Source organism: Schistocerca serialis, chromosome 1, assembly GCF_023864345.2.
Source record: "Schistocerca serialis cubense isolate TAMUIC-IGC-003099 chromosome 1, iqSchSeri2.2, whole genome shotgun sequence".
Classification (NCBI taxonomy): Eukaryota; Metazoa; Arthropoda; class Insecta; order Orthoptera; family Acrididae; genus Schistocerca; species Schistocerca serialis.
Window position 1 is genome coordinate 944,267,712 of NC_064638.1, and position 24,807 is coordinate 944,292,518.

The 24,807-nt window shown below is 38.5% G+C and overlaps 1 protein-coding gene across 1 annotated transcript in view; it reads left to right on the forward strand.

The window, feature by feature from the left end:
- LOC126412518 (acidic phospholipase A2 PA4-like) overlaps window positions 1–24,419 on the forward strand; it is a 221,180-nt gene extending 196,761 nt beyond the window's left edge. Inside the window, exons 4-5 of the mRNA XM_050082151.1 lie at window positions 4,311–4,470; window positions 23,535–24,419. Of these exons, the coding sequence (XP_049938108.1) occupies window positions 4,311–4,470; window positions 23,535–23,718 (344 nt within the window). The 3' untranslated portion in view covers window positions 23,719–24,419. The remainder of the gene's footprint in view (window positions 1–4,310; window positions 4,471–23,534) is intronic.
- The last annotated feature ends 388 nt before the right edge of the window (window positions 24,420–24,807 follow it).

Sequence of the window (24,807 nt, forward strand, 5' to 3'; positions counted from 1 at the left end):
ATGCATTGCACATTCTTGACAGCACTGCAAGTATGTCCTGTTGTCTATTTGATAACATTCTCATTACATGAAAAAATAACTGCCAATGTTTCCTGTTGTTAACTTATCCCTACTTTTAAAGGTCCTTATTCTGCTACCAAGCACACAAATATCATCACTAATAAATGGTAGAAAAACAGACACGTAAAAACATGAACTGCAGAATGCAATTTCAATTGAGTAGATGTAAATGCATAAAGTAAGAAATCCTTACACTAATCTGTAGTGTTTTAATCTATCAGTCATAGTTCCTTAGGCTGAGTTGAAAGGTGCCTTGAATCATGTGTAGTGGTCGTCTGAACAAGAACCATTTCATTGTCAGACCTGTCTTCCAATATAACAGTTCCTTCACTCACTTGCCTATAAACTGTCACATACTGGGATGACAATCATTAACAAATAAATACACATCTATTTGACCTGCAAGGCCCTCATCTGCAGTATCTCCGCAACTACGGTACCTGGAAAAATGCAATAATGTAAAGACCACTATTGTTGCAAAGTACTTGATTTGTACAAGCTACTGAAGCAACAGTGGTTGAACACATATTTCCCTTACTTCTGAAACATTGGTCCACTCATTAAACTGCAAAATCACGGATTTCTACAATGTTTATGGAACTGTTCTGCTCTCTTAAAATGAAGGGAACTACTTTTTGTTCAGTAAGCCTGACATTAATTATGTTGTGCCTGACATTAATTGTCTGTAGTTTTTGTATCCATCTACAGATACTTAGCCTGTCAAAAAAAAAAATTGCTGCACCTTGAATAAAACACACATATACACTGAAGTGCCAAAGGAACTGACATAGACATAGGTATTCAAATACAGAGATACGTAAACAGGCAGAAGACGGCACTGCGGTCGGCAATGCCTGTATAACATATATGAATCTGAACATGGTGTTATAGTCGGTGCACCAGCGATGGGTCACAGCATCACCGAGATAGCAATGAAGTCGGGATTTTCCTGTACGACCATTTCTCAAGTGTACCGTGAATATCAGGAATCCTGGTAAAACATCAAATCTCTGAAATCGCTGCAGCAGGAAAAAGATGCTGCAAGAACGGGACCAATGACAGCCCAAGAGAATCGTTCAATGAGACTGAAGTGCAACCCTTCCGCAAATTGCTGCAGATTTCAGTTGTGGGCCATCAACAAGTGTCAACGTGCGAATCATTCAAAGAAATATCATTGATATGGGAAGGCCCACTCCAGTATCCTTGATGACTGCACAACAAAGCTTTACACCTCTCCTTGGCCCATCAGCACTGACATTGGACTGTTGATAACTAGAAACATGTTCATAATTGCTACAGAGTGGCTCCAGGAACACTCTTCTGAGTTTAAACACTTCTGATGGCCACGAAACTCCCCAGACATGAACATTATTGAGCATACATGGGATGCCTTGCAACATGCTGTTCAGAAGAGATCTCCACCCCCCCGTACTCTTACGGATTTATGGGCAGCCCTGCAGGATTCATGGTGTCAGTTCCCTCCAGCACTACTTCAGACATTAGTCAAGTACATGCCATGTCATGTTGCGGCACTTCTGCGTGCTTGCAGGGGCCCTACATGATATTAGGCAGGTGTACCAGCTTCTTTGGCTCTTCAGTGTAAGTTAAAGAGTGCATAAGTGGATAATAATTGTGTGAGTTAATAATTATTTTAAAAAAATGTAACTCTGTGCTCAGGAATAGTGGTTGGCATGAGGTGTATCAACCTCTCTTTTCCTCGGTGCCCAAACAATGGCCAATGTAATTTCCCCAATCACAACTCAAACTACTTTGAGGCAAAACACCACTATACTATACACCCATATCATCACCTGCACTAAATCATCATTAGCTAACAGTATTTGTTATTTACTCACAAAAGAGATTTACAAACAGCTGCGAAGTGGTCACATCACACAGAATTGTCTTATATGTACTTGGCATGTGAGCTGCTAAGTAGGTAAGTGTGAGAGTAAAATTCCATAGTTTTTGGCATAATCCCTATCGATTTTAGGAAAATCTGTCTCATCTATTTCTATTTCGGCCGAATGACAAGAATTTGAAAAATGTTAAGCTTTAGTGTGGATTAGATTTCAGAGCAAACTTAAAAGGCTGGATGACCAGTTTTCTACTGTACACCCTCGTCAATATGACTCTACCTAGCAAAGTACAGAGGTGTTCACTCAGATGATAACTTGATTAATGCTTTACAACATACTTGTCTCCTATCTGAGATTGCTAAGCCATAGTAGTATAGTGGTGTTTTGCCTCAAAGTAGTTTGAATTGTGATTGGGGAAATTACATTGGCCATTGTATGGGCATTGAGGAAAAAGAGAGGTAGTGGCAAATTTTTTCTAATTACCAGACTACCCTCCGTCCTGAGTTACACTCCATGCCCCTCAAGAGAGTGTCATGGAATAAGGGCAGCTGACACTTCTGATGACAAATTGTGGTGGTATTTATGTCACCAATTCCTCTTTACGCTATTTAAGAGGCCATGGGTTTCAGCTCCCTTGTCACTGTCAACAATACGAAAATGAAACTTCACTCTACAAGCACTGATCAGCCATGTACACCAAGCATTACACTTACAATGCAATACACATGACACTAAAATGTTATCAAGTAAAAAGCATTGCTCAATTCTGCAGTTAAAAAAGTATACAGGGTGGTCATAGACAATCTGAAAAGCTTGTCAGGAATTATAGATGACTTGCCTACAACAAATAATTGCATAGCCAACTGGTATTATGTGTTAACAAAAAAATATTTATTCGCAAAAACTCACAATGAGAAGAAACTAAAAAAAAAAACAACAGAGAAGTAACAAAAACTAGGAGACACTATAGTCTTTATATATAAAAACAAAGATGAGGTGACTTACCGAACAAAAGCGCTGGCAGGTCGATAGACACACAAAGAAACACAAACACACACACAAAATTCAAGCTTTCGCAACAAACTGTTGCCTCATCAGGAAAGAGGGAAGGAGAGGGGAAGACGAAAGGAAGTGGGTTTTAAGGAAGAGGGTAAGGAGTCATTCCAATCCCGGGAGCGGAAAGACTTACCTTAGGGGGAAAAAAGGACAGGTATACACTCGCACACACGCACATATCCATCCACACATACAGACACAAGCAGACATGTCTGCTTGTGTCTGTATGTGTGGATGGATATGTGCGTGTGTGCGAGTGTATACCTGTCCTTTTTTCCCCCTAAGGTAAGTCTTTCCGCTCCCGGGATTGGAATGACTCCTTACCCTCTTCCTTAAAACCCACTTCCTTTCGTCTTCCCCTCTCCTTCCCTCTTTCCTGATGAGGCAACAGTTTGTTGCGAAAGCTTGAATTTTGTGTGTGTGTTTGTGTTTCTTTGTGTGTCTATCGACCTGCCAGCGCTTTTGTTCGGTAAGTCACCTCATCTTTGTTTTTATATATAATTTTTCCCACGTGGAATGTTTCCTTCCATTATATAGACACTATAGTCTTACGGCAAAGATAAAAAAATAACACATGACCAGAAAAAAACTCTCGCGCACTTTTGATATCACTTTGCACCAGACATGAAAAATATCACTGCCACAGAATGTTGCATGGTAGGTTGTGCTGAGCAATAATTGTTAAGAAATAGTCTGATACATTGTGCTGTTTCTGAGTTAATTGGCATTGAAGTTAGCCAATCAGGCTATTGCAGCTGCAAATTCAAGTGGCCCACTAGATACTAGTAATGTCAGTTGTTGTCATAGCGTAGATGATAGCACCTGAGACTGCTCATCCTTTGCCTCAGGTTTGATCCTCACTACCATTCCATGTCCAATTTTTGTATTGCTCACTTGTTTGGTTTTAGAAAATCAGACAATTAAGACATTTGACAACCCCATCTCTGGTGGACCCCTTGAAATTCTGAGAAAATGGTCTGATTTGCTAGCTTCATGTTAATTAACTCAGAAATGGAGCAAATATAGAATTTTTTTCTTAACGATTATTTCTCAGCACAACCTTACAAGGGTTTTGGACTGTTTCTAACCACCCTGTATGTGTCTATGCCACATGGAACAATACAAAAAGCAAAAATTAATGAAAATTAAACTCCTGTCAAAGACAGTTTAACAAACACCAGTAGAGCATGAGGAGAGAAAAAATTATTCAAAACTGATTCAGAGGAAACACAGAAACTTACAGCAATAATAAAAATATATCAGCACTAATAGTTATAAAGCTGTGATCTTATTAAAAGCTCATATAGATTTCAGAAGCTGTGTCCTTGCATACAGGTACAAAGTGGTGTGGAGCAGGGGACATTGCAGAGACGTACCATGATCTGGGCAATGACAGTGAGGTGGACCGATGCTGCCGCAGCCATGACCTCTGCCCCGTGAAAGTGCGTGCCTTCCGCAAGCGCTACAATCTCACTAATCTTTCTGTCTACACAAAGTGAGTAGCGTATGGTACATTCTTTCATTTATGTAACAACTGTTAAGTTTAATTTAGTAGGGCGTTGCTGGAGCCAAACTCTCTCCTGAACCCGCATTCCTATTAGTGCTAGTTCCAATGCCTTATGTGAGGTCCAGTATAAAGTTTTAGGAGAAACATCTAGTAAGTTGAAGCTTTGAGCTAGTCTGTGAGGCTTCCTACAGGTAAAGTTTCCTCGTACATCAAAAAGTCCAGAGAGTGACTTCCATTGGGCTATTAGTTATAAATTAAATGTAACTGGAATTTTATTGTACACATTTTGAAACTATTTTTGTGGTCTTTCTATGCAGCATAGTTCAGGAGCAAAACATACATTAATGGAAGATGGTATCAATCATTATAAAGAGAAATGTTGTATAAAGATATGTCTTATTCTTTATAGTCTCCAGGTGTCTGAAACTGCCAGGTGCAGGTTTCAGTAAGTTAATAGATTGTTACTTGTGTCTCATCATGAACTGCTTTTTGCAAACTAGTGTTTAAAATTTCCATTGTCAATTACAACGGACTTTGAAGCTTGTGTAATGAGGCACAGTTCTGCTAACTGGAACTCGCAATTACATTCTTCTTTACTGTGTAGATAAGAATTTGAAAGGCACTACCAGTCTACAAACAGTCCCACTATTTGAGAACAGTCAGGTTACCATGCAACAGCACTACTGTGATCGATACGGTGCCGAGTTTCAGTGAGGTACTGTGCCAAATGCCACAAATAATGTGCAGTGGCTCCATTCTGTTGCAAGCATTTTTGAATCCTTGATGTCAAGAGAGTTAATTTGGAGCTGGAACGGCTGCTCATGTCGGGTGCGGGGTCACACATTGGTGTGGTTCATGTTGATTCTGTCAGTAGGTGGGATTATACTAGGCATGGCCTTCACCTCAACAGGAAGGGGAAGGGTAAATTGGCTGGGGAAATAGCAGGAAAGTTAAAGGGGGGAGGCACTGTCATGAGTGGAAAAATACCAGTGGTTTAGGATTCAGAAAAGACCCTTTTTTAGGGTAGGGAGGACAGAAAGAAAACAAATTTTAAGAGAGGTTAGAACTGAGACAAACCTTCAGTTTGAGAAAGAAATCAAAAAACATAATTCCAGCTTATTACATCAACATAAACAGCCATTGGTTAAGAATTTTCAACTGTCAGCAGATATTTTAACTCCATCCAATTTTAAGTCAGTCAATGTGAAATGTCAGCTATCTTTATTGCATCAAAATATTCGAGGACTGAGAAATAAAATTAATGAATTAACTATCTGCATAGATGAATTAGAGTCTTCAAACCCAGCTGACATAATCTGCCTCTCTGAACATCATGTGACCACTGGTATAGAACTTTTAAGTGTTACAGGGTTTAGGTTAGCATCTCACTATTGTAGATCAGAAATGGAGAAAGGAGGAGTTGCCACATTCATCAGGAACTGTCATAAATTTAAGAACATAGACATTCATAAATTTTGCCTAGAACAGCATATGGAAGCATGTGCAACAGAATTAGAATTTCACAAAAAATCTTTCATAATATTAAGTGTATATCGAGCACCTGCAGGTAACTTTAATCTGTTTGTAAACCACCTTGAAGCTGTACTGGCCCATTTAACAACCAAAAACAAAGAAATAGTGGTTGCTGGTGATTTCAATGTAGATTTCCTTAAAGACTCTCCCAATAAGAACCTATTTGAGTTAGTAACACTATCATTCAACTTAATTCCCACAGTAAAGTTCCCCACTAGGATAACCACTTGCTCACAAACAGCCATTGATAATATCTTTATAGAAAAGTCAAATGAACAAAATTATATTACAAAACCAATAGTCAATGGCCTCTCAGACCATGACATGCAGTTCCTTCTGTTAAATGTTAATACTGAACAAGATATAAAATCTGTTAAATCTGAGCTCAAGAGGGTAATCAGTAAGCCAAAAATTGATTATTTTAGGACACTCCTCAGAGACATTCACTGGACTGATGTTTACAGTGCTCATGGCATGAATGAAAAATATAACATTTTTGCTAATAATGTGCTTACCTTATTTGAACACTGCTTTCCCCCAAAACTTACCAAGGTTAGAGCAAAGTCTACAAAGAAGCCATGGATTACTCGAGGAATAGGGGTATCTTGTAAAACAAAAAGAAAACTGTATCTGTCAATCCGAAACATTTCCAATGTTGATGCTATAGCACATTATAAGAAATACTGCAAAATATTAAAGACTGTAATACGGATGTCAAAGCAAATATATTACAAGGAAAAGATAGTCATATCAGATAACAAAATAAAGACAATATGGGATATAGTGAAGGAGGAGACTGGTAGAACCAGACATGAAGAGGAACAAATAGCATTAAGAGTAAATGATGCATTGGTGACAGATGTGTATAGTGTTGCAGAACTTTTTAACAAACATTTTATAACTGTTACTGAAAAGATGGGGTTGTCAGGTTCGGTAGATGCTGCTATGGATTACCTTAGACCAGACATTTCAAGTAACTTCCATAATATGAATTTGACCCTCACTACCCCAACAGAAATAATGTCCATCATAAAATCTTTAAAATCAAAAACATCTAGTGGGTATGATGAAATATCAACAAAGTTAATTAAAGAATGTGATTCTGAGCTAAGTAACATATTAAGCTATCTGTGTAACCAGTCGTTTATCAGTGGAATATTTCCCGAATGGCTGAAATATGCTGAAGTTAAGCCACTGTTTAAGAAGGGAGATAAAGAAATAGCATCAAATTTCCGTCCAATTTCACTGTTGCCAGCATTCTCAAAAATTTTCGAAAAAGTAATGTACAGTCGTCTTTATAACCATCTTATCTCAAATAACATACTGTCAAAGTCACAGTTTGGATTTCTAAAAGGTTCTGATATTGAGAAGGCTATCTACACTTACAGTGAAAATGTACTTAATTCATTAGACAAAAAATTGCAGGCAACTGGTATATTTTGTGATCTGTCAAAGGCATTTGACTGTGTAAATCACAATATCCTTTTAAGTAAACTAGAATATTATAGTGTAACAGGAAATGCTGCAAAATGGTTCAAATCTTATATCTCTGGCAGGAAACAAAGGGTGTTATTAGGAAAGAGACATGTATCAAGCTATCAGGCATCATCCAACCGGGAACTAATTACATGTGGGGTCCCACAAGGTTCCATTTTGGGGCCCTTACTTTTTCTTGTGTATATCAATGACCTTTCATCAGTAACATTACCAGATGCCAAGTTTGTTTTGTTTGCTGATGATACAAACATTGCAATAAATAGCAAATCAAGTGTAGTCTTAGAAAGATCAGCCAATAAAATATTTGTAGACATTAATCACTGGTTCCTAGCCAATTCTTTGTCACTAAACTTTGAAAAAACACACTACATGCAGTTCAGAACTTGTAAGGGGTGTCCCAAGAGTATATGTCTAACATATGATGACAAGAAGATAGAAGAAGTGGACGGTGTTAAATTCTTGGGATTACAGCTTGATAATAAATTCAACTGGGAGGAGCACACCACAGAACTGCTGAAGCGTCTTAACAAATCTCTGTTTGCAATGCGAATTTTGTCAGACATAGGGGATATAAAAATGAAAAAGCTGGCATACTATGCTTACTTTCATTCCATAATGTCATATGGGATTATTTTCTGGGGTAATTCATCAAGCCGAGCTAAAGTTTTCCGGGCACAAAAACGTGCAGTAAGAATTATATGTGGTGTGAACTCAAGAACATCCTGCAGAAGCCTGTTTAGGGAACTAGGGATACTAACTACAGCTTCCCAATATATTTATTCCTTAATGAAATTTGTCATTAAAAATATATCACTTTTTCAAACCAACAGCTCAATTCATGGAATCAATACTAGAAATAAGAATAATCTTCACAAGGATTTAAAGTCACTTAGTCTTGTACAAAAAGGTGTGCATTATTCAGGAACACACATTTTCAATAACTTGCCAGCAGCCATAAAAAGCTTAACAACCAATGAAATTCAGTTTAAGAGAAGCCTTAAGGATTTATTGGTGGCCAACTCCTTCTACTCCATTGATGAATTTCTTAGGAAAACCAACTGATTTGTATATAAGTACAACATAACTTCTGCACAATTTCAGTGCAGTAATGTGTTCACTGAAAATGTGTGTGTGTGTGTGTGTGTGTGTGTGTGTGTGTGTGTGTGTGTAAGTATAATCTAACTTCTGCACCATTTCAGTGCAGTAATGTGTTCATTGTAAATAAGTATTACAGTAGTTGTATTACATGTTTCTTACCTTATAAATAAATAAAAAACTTTTTTATTTTAAATTCAGTGCAATAGTATTTGTAAAATGACTCTTAGTGTTCATTAAAAAATGACGATCATTCCACTTGGGACCTGTGGAATGGTACATTAGCTTATTTGTTTTAGTTTAAATATTTGTCATGTATTGTTGTTTTTCTGACATGTTCCACATCCTGGAGGACCTCCTCACTACGGATCAATTGGAATGAAAGTAAATCTAATCTAATCTAATCTAAACCTCTGATGTTACTTCTACTTCTGTTGATGATTCTCCATCCAAGATAACTTCCTGCATCATTTCTACAGGAATCCTCAATTGGGTCAAAAGTTTTGTTTGACATCCCTTATGATTATACTTCCAATAAAATGCACACACATATCTATTGTGGAACAACATTACATATGTACCAAAAAAAAGAGAAACCTGCTCACATTAATTATTGCTTCTTGTCATGCAAATAACAGGAGAACTCAATTCTGTAATCTGTATAATCAGATTCCGTCGATTTCTTGTTGCTGGCGATACTTTTGTGCCATTGGCTATCTTTCTCTGCCACAAGAAAAAATTTTGGGACATTTCTGCCCCACCCGCGATCTTTTTTGCGGCACGCGCGATCTTTTTTGCGGCTCGCGCTATCGCTTTTGCGGCACGCGCGATCGATTTTGCGGCACGCGCGATCTTTTTTCGCCACTCGCTCTCTCTGTTTTTGAGCTACGTGTGTTCTTTTTCCCCTGATCTGGACATACTTGCTTGGTCTGGTCAACTTTTTCCGTATTTTTCTTATTTACTGGTCTTCCTTTGGTATTGAACATTACCCACACAATTTCTTTCCTTCTCGTCCTTCCCTCCGTGTTTTACTCCTTCTTATGATTACTATCTCAACTTTAGTTATTTAATTTCCCTACCCACCAGTTACCCACTATGTACCCTAATCCTATACCACATTATTTACATTCATTCCGGAAACATGCATTCACTGTAGCCAAACTGCAATCCCACATACTTTTCCTCCAGTCCTGCTTAACCTTTGGAATTACCCCTAAAGGGCTTACCTTAAAAGTTCCCATCTCTGGGTGCAATTCCTCCTTCCACCAGTCTCTCCTGGAATTCCAGAACCTTCAATCCTTAGCCCTTACCCAACTTGTCCTGAATCTCTACACTACTTCATGTAACCACCACTCCCAACAGCTCCTATCTCTCTTCAAAGTCCTCCACCTCTCAAACCCTTGCTTGGAGAACACACTGAGGAACATCATCCTAGAAGCCAGCTGCAAACTTGAGTTCCATGCCACACAACACCTGAAAAAACTATCCACAGTGCTAGTGCAACACCTCAGAAGTGGGGTCCCTCTCCCTATCCCTCACAAACACCAACCACAACAGAACCTTCAACAAACCCCCCTCATAGCCAACAAACCTAGCCTAGCCACCCTACTCAATCTCCCCATCCCAGCACATACCCCACACAGACCAAATCTCAACTATAACCACAGTCAAATGCCACATATCACCAGTCCCAATTCAGTCCTAAACCTCTCATCCAGATCCCTCTCTCCTCCAGAGACATCTGTTCTATCAAAAGGCTTAACCTTTAGCCCCGCACCTAAATTCAATCACACTGCCCTGGTTAAAGATCTCCTCTCATTCACCCGGAACCTCAACTGGAAATATCACTTCACTACCCAAACACAGCCCCCCCCAAGTACTAGACCCAGTGTTGAACCCTGTCTACAACAGTTCCGACTGCCTTCTCAAAGGGATCCTCCTCCCCTCCCCCAAAACCATCCCTTGCAGACATTTCAGGAATTCCTCACATCCAGTGTTGCCTCCCAGTCCTTCTTGAAGAACATCCCGACAACCCCCAACATCACCCCAGCTGAATCCCGTGCCATTAAAGAGCTGAAAATAGACCACTCTATTGTCATCCTCCCGGCAGATAAAGGCTCCACAACTGTCGTACTTGACCGTGTGGAGTATGTGGCAGAAGGACTGCGGCAACTCTCTGACACCTCAACCTACAAAGCTGTTACCCAGGATCCCATTCCCTCCATCCAGACTGAGCTGCAAAAAATCCTAAAAATCCAAGGTCCCTCACAAGGCCTCACAACGGCTTCCGTAGACTTACTCACTCCACCTGAGCCACGTACCCCTACCTTCTACCTATTACCCAAAATCCACAAAGAGAACCACCCTGGCCATCCCATTGTAGCAGGCTTCAAATCCCCAACCGAACGTATCTCAGCTCTGGTAGACCAGCACCTACAACCTATCACCCGCAGACTCCCATCCTACATCAAAGACACAAACCACTTCCTAGAACGCCTCAAATCCATTCCCACTCCTCTCCCACCTGAAACCTTTCTTGTCACCATAGATGCTACATCCCTTTACACAAACATCCCACATACCCATGGTCTCTCTGCCCTTGAGCACTACCTCTCCCAACGCCCACCCGAAGATCTTCCAAAAACCTCGTTCCTTATCACACTTACCAACTTCATCCTCACCCATAATTACTTCACTTTTGAAGGCCAGACCTACAAACAAATCAGGGGAACGGCCATGGGAACCAGGATGGCTCCCTCCTATGCCAACCTCTTCATGGGCCGCATGGAGGAGGCTTTCCTGAAGACCCAACAGCTGCTTCCCCTGGACTGGTATAGGTTTATAGATGACATCTTTGTGGTCTGGACTCATGGTGAAGAAACACTCCTTAATTTCCTCCATAACCTCAACTCCTTTTTGAATCTGAATTTCACCTGGTCCTTCTCCAAAACCCAAGCCACCTTCCTGGATGTTGACCTTCATCTTGTTGAAGCTCACATCCACACCTATGTCCATATCAAAGCCACAAACAAACAACAGTACCTTCACTTTGATAGCTGCCATCCTTTCCACATCAAACGCTCCCTTCCCTACAGCCTAGGTATTCGTGGCAAACGTATCTGCTCCAGTGACGAATCCCTCAACAACTACACCAATAACCTGACCAGTGCTTTCCTCTCCCGCAACTATCCTGCAGACCTTGTCCACAAACAGATTTCCCGAGCAATACATTCCTCCCCATCCAACAACAATGTTCCTACCCCCAGACCACACAGAAGTATCCCCCTTGTCACCCAATATTATCCTGGCCTCGAAAACATCAACAAATTACTCCGCCAGGGATATGACTTTCTCAAGTCAACCCCTGAAATGAGATCATCCCTTGACAAAATTCTCCCCACACCACCCAGAGTTGCCTTTCGTCGCCCCCCTAACCTCCGTAACATCCTTGTTAAACCCTACAATATTCCCAGACTACCTTCTCTACCCAGCGGTTCCTACCCCTGTAACCGACCCCGCTGCAAAACCTGCCCCATGCATCCGCCCACAACCACCTACTCCAGCCCCGCTACTGGTAAAACATACACAATTCAAGGCAGGGCTACGTGTGAAACTACACATGTCATTTATCAACTGACATGCCTGCACTGCACAGCCTTTTACATCGGCATGACAACAACCAAACTGGCTGAGCGCATGAACGGACACAGACGAACTGTCCGCCTAGGAGATGCCCAATACCCAGTAGCGGAGCATGCCCTCCAGCATAATTCTAGGGACCTAGTAACCTGCTACACCGTATGTGCCATTTGGCTTCTCCCACCCAACACCAGTCCCTCTGAACTGCGGAGATGGGAACTTGCACTCCAACACATCCTTTCATCCCGCCATCCCCCTGGACTGAACCTACGTTAAACAACCTCACTCCCATTCACTCTTCAGTCTTCTCCTCTTTCCCTTTCCTCTTTAGCCATTCACGCATCTTTTCATCCTACGTAGTTGTGTTTATACTATATACCTCTTTACTTCTGTATGCATCCTCTTTGGTTGAAGCTGACACAGTACTTACAGTAGAATATCTTTGGCTTCCCTCTGACAACCATGCCTCCATCCTTGCCACCCTCCCTGTTTACCTTTCCCTGTTGCTTCATAACCTGGGTTGTGAGTAACTGAATCCACTTTCCCTTCTTCCCTTTTTTCCCCTCTCTCCTCCCTGATGAAGGAACAAAGTTCCGAAAGCTAGGAATGTAAATTTTCAGTTCTGTTTTATGTGTATCTATCGGCTGTACTGAGCTGAGGTAAGTACTGGCCAGCCCCTCTATCTCTTTGTTAGTATTTGTTTCACATCTTATATGAGATTTTCCATTAATCATTTAATCAGATAATTTGTAAGAGTAACTAATATATTTTTAATTTTCTTTTGAATTCACAGAAACTACCAATTTTATGCTTTTCCTGTTGAAGATGTGTGCATCATAACACAAAAACTGTCTCAGCCATAGACACCTTTAGAAACCCAAACTCTGACTTCATCACTACACCATTTTGCTAATTTTACCAAAGCTAAAAAGTTGGAGAAGAGTGACTGGCAAAACAAGGTGTGAGGAAGATCATGTGCCAATGACTGCATAACCCAGTCAGTAAGAACATTGTGTTGTACAAGACAAGCTTCAGATTTTAAGTACCACTCTGGCACAGAGTTTTAATCAGCCAAAAAGTTTCAGTACATTGCTGAAGTCACAATTTGAATTTCTAAAAGATTTCAATTTTGAAAGGGTCATTTACTAAAGAGAGAGAACGCATAGTCCACTATGCAGTAAATTACATTCTGCTAGGATATTCTATGATCTGTCAAAGATGTTTGATTATCCAAATGACAACATCCTTTTAAGTACAGCATGTAAGAATGTAATTGTGTCACAGTAAGTTCTGCAAAATGGTTTAAGTCACATCTCTTGGACAGAAAACAAAGGATGTCAGTAGGAAAGAGTCCAATGTCCAATGTTAAGCTGTCAGTGTTCTTCCAACTGGGAACTAATTGTACATGGTGTTCCACAAGGCTACATCTTCAATTTTTTGCGTTTTCTTGTGTCTATCAGTGAATCAGTAAAAAATATCTGATTTTAAGTTTGTTTTGTGTCCATTGTTATGAACATTATGATAAATGGCAAATTAAGTACAGCAGTCAAAAGAGTTGATAATTATGTATTCTTGGGTATTAACAAATGGTTTCTAAACAATCCATTCTCATTAAACTTTGAAAAAACTCGCTGTAGGCAATTTTGAACTTGCAAGAGCAAGAGATATTAACACAACTTATATATAAAATATGAGGACATGAAAATAGAAATACATAGTTGACAGAGTGTATTTCTTGGAGAATTTTTTTCCTATTACAGAATTTGGCCAAATTTAGACTGCTTAGAATCTATGACTGTGGTACCATCTTTTTCTTCTTGTCTTCCCAGAACTTCTTCAGGCCTTGGCTGATTGCTTACTCTGTTCATGTGACATCACCCTTATATGTTGTGGTTTTTGTTGTTGGATAGGAAATTTTACAGTATTAATCAGTAGCCTGCAATTTTCCCTGTCCTGCATGGTGTCTTTTGTGATGTTATCTCAAATTCGCTCTTGTCTCTTCCAGCCATCCCGTGGTGATTTTTAATTTGGAGATGAAATTAAAAAATTTCCTTGAGCAATGGAAACTCCATGTTGGAATATCAACAGTATTAGGAAAAGACAGATTGCTACTCACTGTAAAGATGATATGTTGAGTTACAGACTGGCAAAATGAAAAGACAGTTACACATTAGCTTTCAGCCAAAGATTTCTTCAGAAAAGGAAACACACACATTCATTCACACAAGCAAGCACACCTAATGCACACATGACCACGATATCCGGCAGCTCGGACTGGAATGCAGCTGTCATGTAGAAGAGAAGCAGCTATCTGGATGGGGCAGAGAAGGGGAATGGATGCCAGGATATGGATGGGTGGGAGAGAGGAGCACTATCTGGCAGAGCATGCAGGGACTGCTAACAGGAGCAGTGTCGGGAAGCTGTGAAGCAGGGAGGTGGGAAGGGGGGTGGGGGAAATAGGGAGTGAATAAGTCTAGGAGCAGGAAAGGGGAAAGACAGGTGGGTGCCTTGGCAGAGGGTGGCATACAAAGAGTGTGAGGGGATGATAATAGGGGATAGGTGATAGGACAGGAGGTGGAAACTGTTGGGTGGTGCTGGCCATTCATCCTGGTGGATGAACTCCCTTGCCCAGTATGTTTCACAGACAGGCACTATCCCCCAGACCTAGTCTCCAAACATATCTTCCACACCATCCCCCCCCCCCCCCAATCCTCCCACCACCACCAAGAAACAGCTACAAAGGAGTGCCTCCTTTGTCATCCAGTACCACCCCAGATTAGAACAATTTAACCACATCCTTCATCACGGGTTTGATTACATATCATCACGCCCTGAGATGAGGGACATCCTACTCAAGATCCTTTCCACCTCTCCCAAAAGTAGTGTTCCATTTCCCATCCAACCTCCACAACATCCCAATCCATCCCTCTGCCACTACCAATTCCAGTCCCTTGGATCATACCCCTGTGGAAGACCCAGGTGCAAGACCTGCCCATTCCACCCACTCAGTATTTCCTATTCCAGTCTTCTCACGGGCTTATCCTGCCCCATCAGAGGCCAGGCCAGCTGTGGAAGTAGCCATGTCAGCTCTGCTGCAATCACTGCACAGCTCTTTATATTGGTATGACTACCAACCAGTTGTCCGCCAGGATGAACAGCCACCACCAAACTGTGGCCAAGAACAAGGTAGACCACCCTGTGGCACAACATGCTGCTGAAAATAACAACTTCGATTTCAATGGCTGCTTCACTACCTGGGCCATCTGGATCTTCCCTTTCACCACCAGCTTTTCTAAGCTGAACAGATAGGTGCTATCCTTACAGCACATTCTCTGGTCCCAGAATTATTTGAGTTTCAACCTACAGTAACATACTGGCCCCACACCTTCTACCCAACAGTTTTCGCCCCTACTGCCTTATCTCCTCCCTGTTCTTGTCCTCTCAGCCTCATTGTGTGCCACCCTCTGCCAACACACCAGCCAGTCTCTCCCCTTCCCCACTCCTCTCCTTTTTTGCTCCTCATTCCTCCCCGTCCCCACCTACCTGCCCCCACTTGTATCCTGCTATCGCTTCCCTTTCTCTTTCTCTGAAGAAGGCTTTGGCTGAAAACTAATGTGTAACTGTCTTTTCATCATGCCTGTTTGCAACTCAACATCTCATCTTTCAGGTGAGTGGATATCTATCTTTTCCTTATATTGTTAAAAATTTTCTTGTCATGCATTCTATAAACATGACTGTAAAACTTTAATCTCCTGTTCCTTATTGCGTCTGTGATTGTTTCTATGTTACTATATATTTTCAGTCCTCCACTTCAGTCAGTATCTTTGTTCTTTGGTGATCCTCAAGTTTTCTGTATATTTTTGTTTCTTTCTTTACCAGTGCTTTTTGTTCACCTCTTTTCTTCAGTATTTGGAATTTAAATCCGTATAGTGCTTCCTTTTTAATTACTGTTGTGTAGTGTTTAATTTTTACCTGGAACAATATTGATCTTTTATAATATTGGTTTTCGGGGAGTTTTTATGCTGGTTCCATTTTCTTTGATCTTTCTTCACATGTGGTATTATTTATGCCATTTTACTGTATCCATTCTCCCAAATACTTACATTTATCAACTCTTATGATGTTTTGATGCTGTTTGTATTTATTTTTCTCTGTTGTGTTTAGGTTCAGTGTATTCCATTTCCTCATACACTGTTCGTAATGTGGTTTTAGCTGCAATTTTCTGATGTCTTTCTGTCATTATGCCGATGATACAAGTGTAGCTATCACACCCAAAAGACAAGAATTAACTGGTGAAATTGTAAATGATGTTTTTCAGAAAATCATTAAGTGGTTCTCTGCAAATGGGCTCTCATTAAACTTTGACAAAACACAGTATATACAGTTCCACACAGTAAATGGAATGACACCATCAATAAATACAGACTTCGATCAGAAATCGGTAGCTAAGGTAGAATATTCAAAATTTCTAGGTGTATGCATCGATGAGGGGTTGAACTGGAAAAAACACACTGAGGATCTGCTGAAACGTTTGAGTTCAGCTACTTATGCTATTAGGGCCATTGCAAATCTGAGTAAATTAGCTTACCATGCCTATTTTCATTCTCTGCTTTTGTATGGCATCATATTCTGGGGTAACTTATCATTGAGTAAAAGAGTGTTCATTGCACAAAAGTGTGTAATCAGAATAATTGCTGGAGCTCATCCAAGATCATCCTGCAGACACTTATTTAAAGAGCTAGAAATCTTCACTGTAGCCTCACAATATATATATTCACTTATGAAATTTGTTATTAACAATCTGAACGAATTCAAAAGTAATAGCAGTGTACATGGCTACAACACTAGGAGAAAGGATGATCTTCGCTACTCAAGGTTAAATCTAACTTTAGCTCAGAAGGGGGTAAATTATGCTGCCACAAAAGTCTTTGGTCACTTACCTAATAGCATCAAAAGTCTGACAGATAGCCGTATAGCATTTAGAAGGAAATTAAAAGAATTTCTTAATGGCAACTCCTTCTACTCATTAGATGAAATTTTGGATATAGTAAGTGGGTAATTTCCCAACTGCCACCAAAAAAAAATAAAAAATAAAAATATTGAGTGTCATGTAATATTTTGTGTAATGTAATATCTTGTATAGACACCTTTTATTAACCTGACACGTTCCACATCATTACAAAGTCTCGTATTCTTGATCTGTGGAACAAGTACTAATCTAATCTGATCTAATCTAATTATCTTTTCATCTGTTTTGTCCATAGAAATTATTGCAATATCATCAGCAAAAGTGAAATATTTCACCTTGAATCTTCCTCTTCCTTGTCCTATATGGACTCTTCAATGTTTTTCTCTTTTAGTTCCTTATCCCACTCTCTTATGACCATGAATAACACCAGATTGAAGAGAATTGGCATGATCCCCTCCTTTTGCTGCACTCCTGTCTTAATTCTTAAGGCTTATGAAGCTTCTTGCAGGAAACTTAACTTTTGAAGTTGTCTGTAAGTATCTGTTCAACAAATTGTCTGGTTGTTTTGTCAATAGCTGCTTCTTTACTGTCTGTTGGTCTTGTGTATTGCAGTATATTTGAAAATCAATCAATTTAATGATTGTGTTAAGGTTCAGTGTTTTTCTGATCTGAGGATTGTCTTAAAGTTAAAAATTTGCTCTGGACATAATCTATTTTTTCTGGATCTCACTTAGTACTCAAGAGCTGTGTGTTCTGCTTGGTCTTCTATCTTATTCAGTAGAGCTTTGGATATAATTTTGAAGGTGACTGGAAAAAGAGATATGCCTTGGTAACTGCTGGTGTCTGTCCTGTCTCCCTTCTTATACAGTGGATGAATTACAACTTGTTTCTAATCATCCGGTATGCCTCCTTTCTCCCAGAAATCTTTAATAACTCGATACATGGTATCAGTTGTCTGCTTTGCTCCAATTTTCACATCTCAATTAACATCCTGTCTTCACCTGGCACACTGTTGTTTTGCAGCTGGCCAGTTTATTGTTCAATTTGATGCAGTGATCTTTGTGTTGGTTCCTCACAGTTTTGAAGATGGTTGAACTATTTTGGCAGTACCTCACAGTTGTCTTAGCTTTTGATAAAAGTCTGCCTGTTGAATCTTTGAAGAGAATGCTCACTGGCTTGTTCGCTGTTGTTTCTTCTTTGAAAACTTTGTGTAAATCCCTAGTGTAGATCTGTCTGACATTTATATTTATTTTGTCTCATCAATTTGTGTAATATTTCCATTTCTCTGTTCAAACAATTTTATGTCTGTTTTTTGATCTCAGTGAGTGTGTTCCAGTCACTTTCCATTTTTCAGGAGTTCCATTTTTTCCAATCTGTTAGTCTATGCTCTGTCACTTCATCACATATCTTATTCCACCATCTATGTTTCGTTCTTCTTGATGGTTGTTCTAGTTCTTTCACTTTCTCTATCACTGCTACCCTAATCTCAAATTCTGCATCAGTTCTATGAACTTTTTTAATTTTGCAGTTCGGTTTTTAGGTTCAAATTTGGCTTTGATTTCTGTTGAAATGTGTTCCAAATATATGCCTAGTCCTCTTCTGACCCATACCTTCTTTATTTCTCTTTGGTTTTATGTGGTTGTTGTCACATTATACAGTTGGTATGAACCTAAATGTGTAATAGGAGAAGTCCAGGTCTTCTTTCTCCTTGATAATTTTCTGAAAAAGGCTACATTAGTTTTAAGTTGAACTGTCTGCAGAACTTGTTGAGCCTTCCTCAGCCCTTTTGGTGCATTTCTGTGCAGGAACTACTATTGCCTTGTACTTCTCTTTTTTGATGATCCATGCATTGAAGTTTCCTACAAGTAGTTTTATGTGGTGCCTTGGTATTTCTGATGCCTTATTTTCTAGTGTTTCCCAAAATTGTTAGACTTTTTCTATATTTTTACTGTTGTCACTGTTGCTAGAAGCATGTGCATTTATGATGGTATAGCCATTGTTTAGCCCTCTGATTCAAATGCATTCTCATCTCCATTTCTGGTTTCTGGAAGTGCTATAAGTGAGATGGTTGTAAAAAAATCACTGACAGCTCACAGCACTGTTGTATGCTTTCAGATGAAAAGCACTAACAGCTGCAGGTGAAAACAGTAGTCATCAAAAGAGGTGTGCCAACACTGAGGCATCACCATAGAGACATTTACAAAATCGTGTTATATTATTGGTTGAGAAAGACTCATGGAGCTACCACACCCAGCTCACACAAATTGTCAAGGATCAGCTTATGCTGACTCAACATAGAATGCATATATTGCATCTTTCTAATACACTCATCAATTGTTTAAGTGTCTCAGTCTTTAGGAAAGTACTGAAGTTCAATGTTCCTAGCATATGTTTCTTCTTAGGCCTTATGCAAGATGTTCTTGGAAGCTCTGATTCTTCCTTACATGATGTTCTAGGCTTTCCAGAATCCAATGGCCTAGCTGCATCACTGTTTCTAGTGATGAAGGATCATTTACCTCTTTGAGTACTTTTCTGTTCAGTCTTTACCATCAGGTCTTGGTTGAAAGTAAGTTAGGGAGGGGTGTTACATCTGTGACCAAATCCCCAGATTGCCTTCAATAGGCTGCACAATATTGGAACACATGCTTTTCATACCTGGCGACTTTGGCAACAGATGCTACCAATTTTTTCAGTCGCTGTTAACATGTAGACAGATGTGGACTACATAGCCACTTGCAAATCAGATATGGTATGGATTTTCATTCTGGTTGGTGTGTTGCCTGTTTCACTAGATCCACCATACTGAGGTCCATCCTCTCTTCCTTTGACATTGTTGAGGTATCACTATTAGGAGAAAATGACTCATCCAGCATCTTTGGCACTGAGATTAATATCTGCCTTGGAAACAATTGATCTTCTTCATCTCATCTCCCATACTGCTGACTAATTGGCTTCCTCTCTCTTCTTACCAGATGACCAGCAGCTAGAAAGAGATTGTGCTACATTGTTCATCTGGATAATCTATTAGAAACAGATAGTCCCACATTGGTCATCTGGATAACTGAAATGGATTTATGAACTGCTAATAAATTTAGTTGTAATGTATTATAGAACTAGTGAAATGCCTAAGCAAGTCTTATATTGTTAGACATAGGAGAGATAAATGTAAATAATCTGTCATTCTCTGCTTACTATTGTTCCATAATGTCATAAAGTATAATATTTTGAGGTATCTCATCAATATGGGCTAAAATGGTTGGAGTCTAAAAGCATGTAATATGAATTATTTGTGTTGTGTATTCAAGAATGTCATATAGAGACCTGTTCAAAGAATTGGTCAATAATTCTCAGTTTAATTATCCCAAAATGAAAAATTGTCATAAATAATATATCCCATTTTCAACTAACAGTGCACTTCACAGAATGAGTTCTAGGAATAAGAATGATTATCGTAGCAGAAGCGAATAAAGTGTAACAGATGGACACAACTAACTAAAAAGAAAATATAAACATTACAAACAGAACTTGACAAACTCAGGTGCACTGATCATTCCTTTTGCTAATCCTCCATGGTGCATGACACTGGTCATAGACAACACTGCAAGTAATGAACTGAAGTCTGGTCTGCCCCACATACATAGAACACAAACTCTGAATTGAAATCCCATTTCTGATGATTAGTTCCTCTCCTTTTGACCACAAAGCAGAGCTGGTTGAGTGATCTCCAAGTTGTCCATCCATTTGTGTGGCCAGGAGGGAGTCATCCTTCAGGTTTAATATATCTTTCAAGATGCTGAGTTCTCATGTGGCATATTTGTAGGCTTGATTACTATAGTACTCCTAAGAGTTGGTCAGTTGTCTTGAGAAAAATGTTTCTTGATTTCATTCATGATTGCCCCACTGGTAGCTAAACAGAATATGAGCTTCCGATGGTGTTGCTTTGGTCTTCTCTTTTCCGTTTGTTACTTCTCATTGAATGTCAGGAAGTGCTATTCCAGAGAAACACTATAGCTTATAACATCATGCCTTTTCAAAATCTGCTGAAGTGTAAAAGAAAGTGTCATTGTTCATGACAACAGCTAATAAAGCAAATAGTTTCAAGGGTGTACATTCAGTAAAGTACAAATACTTATCTTCTTTTCTTTTTTGCTGCAAAAGCTGATTCTCATAGATAATCTGAAATTCTACCAATTTGCAGACTTTAAGTGTAATGCGTATAATAATCAAGTTGACAGATGCACCATTTTAAATAATGCTGCTTATTATCACATTGTTAGGACCAATGACAAACATGGATTCCACCTCAAAATCTGACGGAGGACTGATCCACTGGCTACAAATATCTGACAGTATTTGTAGTAAATGCTGCAATGGGTTAACTGTTGTAAACAGACCTTAAGTGAGTCACAATTAAAAGTTTTGCATTGAGCTGACAATTCAGATGGCAAAATATTTCTAATTTATAGTTTATGTCTCCAAATACAAAGGTCACAGTAATTCTTACATTTTATCAGCGAAATAAGAGATTTTCAATTTAACAAAAATTCAGTCACTTCGTTCTTTACTTGTAGCCAAACAAGTTAACAAAAAATGAGTGTCTACCATGTACTGAGAGATGAAATTAAATACAGAATTTCATGATATATGCAAAACTTATGTTGGTTATCAGAAAATTAGATTTTTGTACATTTCCTAATAATACCCTTACCCTGATTTATACAGTTGAAACACATTAACTTGTTTCTATAGCTTTGAACGCATGAAAAGTTTAAGAATATTTAATAGAAATACATTTGGGTTAACATAACATCAAAACACAATGGTACTAATGTTTAATAATTTACTTTGCATCATTTATTGTTTGTGGTTACAACTTTTAAAATTACAAAAGAGCCTGATAATCTGATTCATTCCTACCAATGTTAGAAGAACATTTCAATACATACGACATTATTACATAATTATTATTTCCATAATACTTCTGTAAGGTGGTTTTTACTCATGTTTGGCTGTTTTGTATTATTGTCTTTTGGTATTGTTTGCATCTAGTGTTACATGTATTTAAATGAATATTCTGTATGTGACTTTGGATATGGTCAAAATCAGCATTTATGCTTCAACATTCTCCAGAGGAGTGAGCCATAGACAGCCTCTAATGATCCAACATGTCTCACTGATAACCATACCCACTTTTTGGTATGGAGGGATTGTACCATACCAGCCATGGGTATGTACCTGCAGAGAGACACAAAGCTAGTGCAGAAGGCTCACAATTTTTGATTGTTCTCACAAAGTTGTTCCTAGTATTTTGCTATTTCTGGCACCCACATTCAGTTTGTTTTTAAGACAGAGCTGTTTAGTAAAACATTGTGCAGTTCAGCATAACCCCTAGGTATTTCTATACTGTAGTATACTGTAGAGATCCTTTGCCCCCTTTTTACTATATCTTTGAGACACCATAGTATACATATTTTGTGACTTGTTATTCTGTGTTCTCTCAATTCTTGCATACGGTACCAAATGCTGCACTACATGATGAATGCTAGAAAACTTGTCAGTATGACTCACAGGCTGTAGTTGCTAATTCTGTAATGAGTGTCAGCTGTACAATGCTAAATGTGATCCATTGTAGTATTAACAACTTTCTTTCAGCAAAATTTCATGATTTAGATATCTATCAGTAAATTCATCTGCTCTTCCAGAAAATACATTTGTTTATTTCACATATATAACACAGGAAAAAAATAATTTTAATTTGCTGTCTGAAATAGTGTTAATGATTTACATACTTTTTTATTTCTGCATCGTCATCCAAGAAACTATATGCAACACTTTTCCTCCAATGTAAAACAGAGAGACACAAATATTTCTTCTGTTAATGGGTTTGTGAACATTATAATCATTTAAAAGTTAGGTGCATAATTAATAATAAGGTCTTAAATTTAGTCTGATGTTACCACCATTCATTATTTAATGACACACATATAAAAGACTTATAAAGAAAAAAATATCTTAGCTGTGCTTACATGTGATAAAATCTTTCTATTTATGAATTATGACACTAGAAATTATTAAAAACTAATTTATACAATTTATCAAGTACTAATTTGTATACCCCCACAATGCAAAGTAACATAATATAAAAAATTAATCACAATGTCTTTCTTGCATTTCAGTTTACTTTCTTCCCAAATACAGATGTTCACTTTGATCAATAATTTCAGTTCCTATGTATCCTATATCCAGCTTTTAAAGGCAGGCTAAATATGCTGTTTTTTTCCCCTCTGCATTTGAAATAATATTCATCGGTTCTATATAGGTCACACTGTGATTGTGATGCAATGCTGTATGGGTGCCTGAAAGCAGCTAATTCAACCACAGCTGCACTGTTGGGACGAGTGTACTTCAACGTCCTGCGTGTACCTTGTATAGAAGAGCAAGCATGTTTAGTTGAGTCCTGCAAGCCAAGACGCCGATTCAGGTCTCCAAGACAGCAGTTCTGAAAAAAGAAAGTTAAGAGCTTGGTCTACTAATCAGTGCATGGAAAAAAACATGCAAAATACTTTGTGTGAAAGGAAAGTGAGTAATGATTTGAAAAAAATTATCATCGCTATGAAGAAGTTCAACCATTGCAAGAGATTTTATGGTATAATATATATGTAGATACCACTAGACTATTATTTAAAGTGTCCTGAATAAGAAAGAAAATTGGAGATAAATGATTACCACATTCTTTCACTTATTCTAAGCTTTGGCAAGGTAATGTGAAAAGGTCTTTATTAGTGGTGGTTTTCAGACACACTTATTTCAGAAAGCTACAAAGTTTCATATATTTTATCAATGTTTTGCATTGCATTGTAGCCAATAATATGAGATTTGTTTTATGAATAACAGAAATGTGCAGTGTTGTGTCCTGATCATTGCTATTGTCAAAAGTATACCTATGATCATTTGTCAGATGAAAATAGACAAGGCAGTTTCTTCATGCATGTTCTGAAATATTAGTTCATCTACTGTGGCATTAATAGTTTGTGCAGTATTTTTGCATGTTTTTAATTGTTTATCAGTTGTTTCTAAAAACAGCTATATTCTTTTGATGATAACTATTTTTGTTGTTCTAGTAGTTGTGATATTGTTATATTATTGAAACTCTAGTCCTTGTATGTGACTAAATATGGAAGTGTAACTGGTCTCTGTATTAGAATAGCACACAAATATTGTACAAATATTTATTATGTAGTATAATAAAATAAAAAATTACATTTATGAAAAGCTTTGTTTTTTATAAAACACAAGTTTTGTGTTCTGTTCATTACAAATATGGTACACCTATTTTCACTAAGTATGAAGGCATACTGAAAAGTAATGCCTCTTGTATTTTTCATGTCTACATATTTATTTATCAACATAGTCACCCTGGCAACAAACACATTCCTCCCAACAAGAGACCAATTTGTTGATACCATCAGTGTAGAATGTTTTGCAAAGTTGGCAAAGCCACACCCTCACCTCTGCTTGCAGCGCTTCATCACTATCAAAGTGAAGTGAATTGTGATTTATTTGCCTCATAACATACATAATTCTTAGTGGGA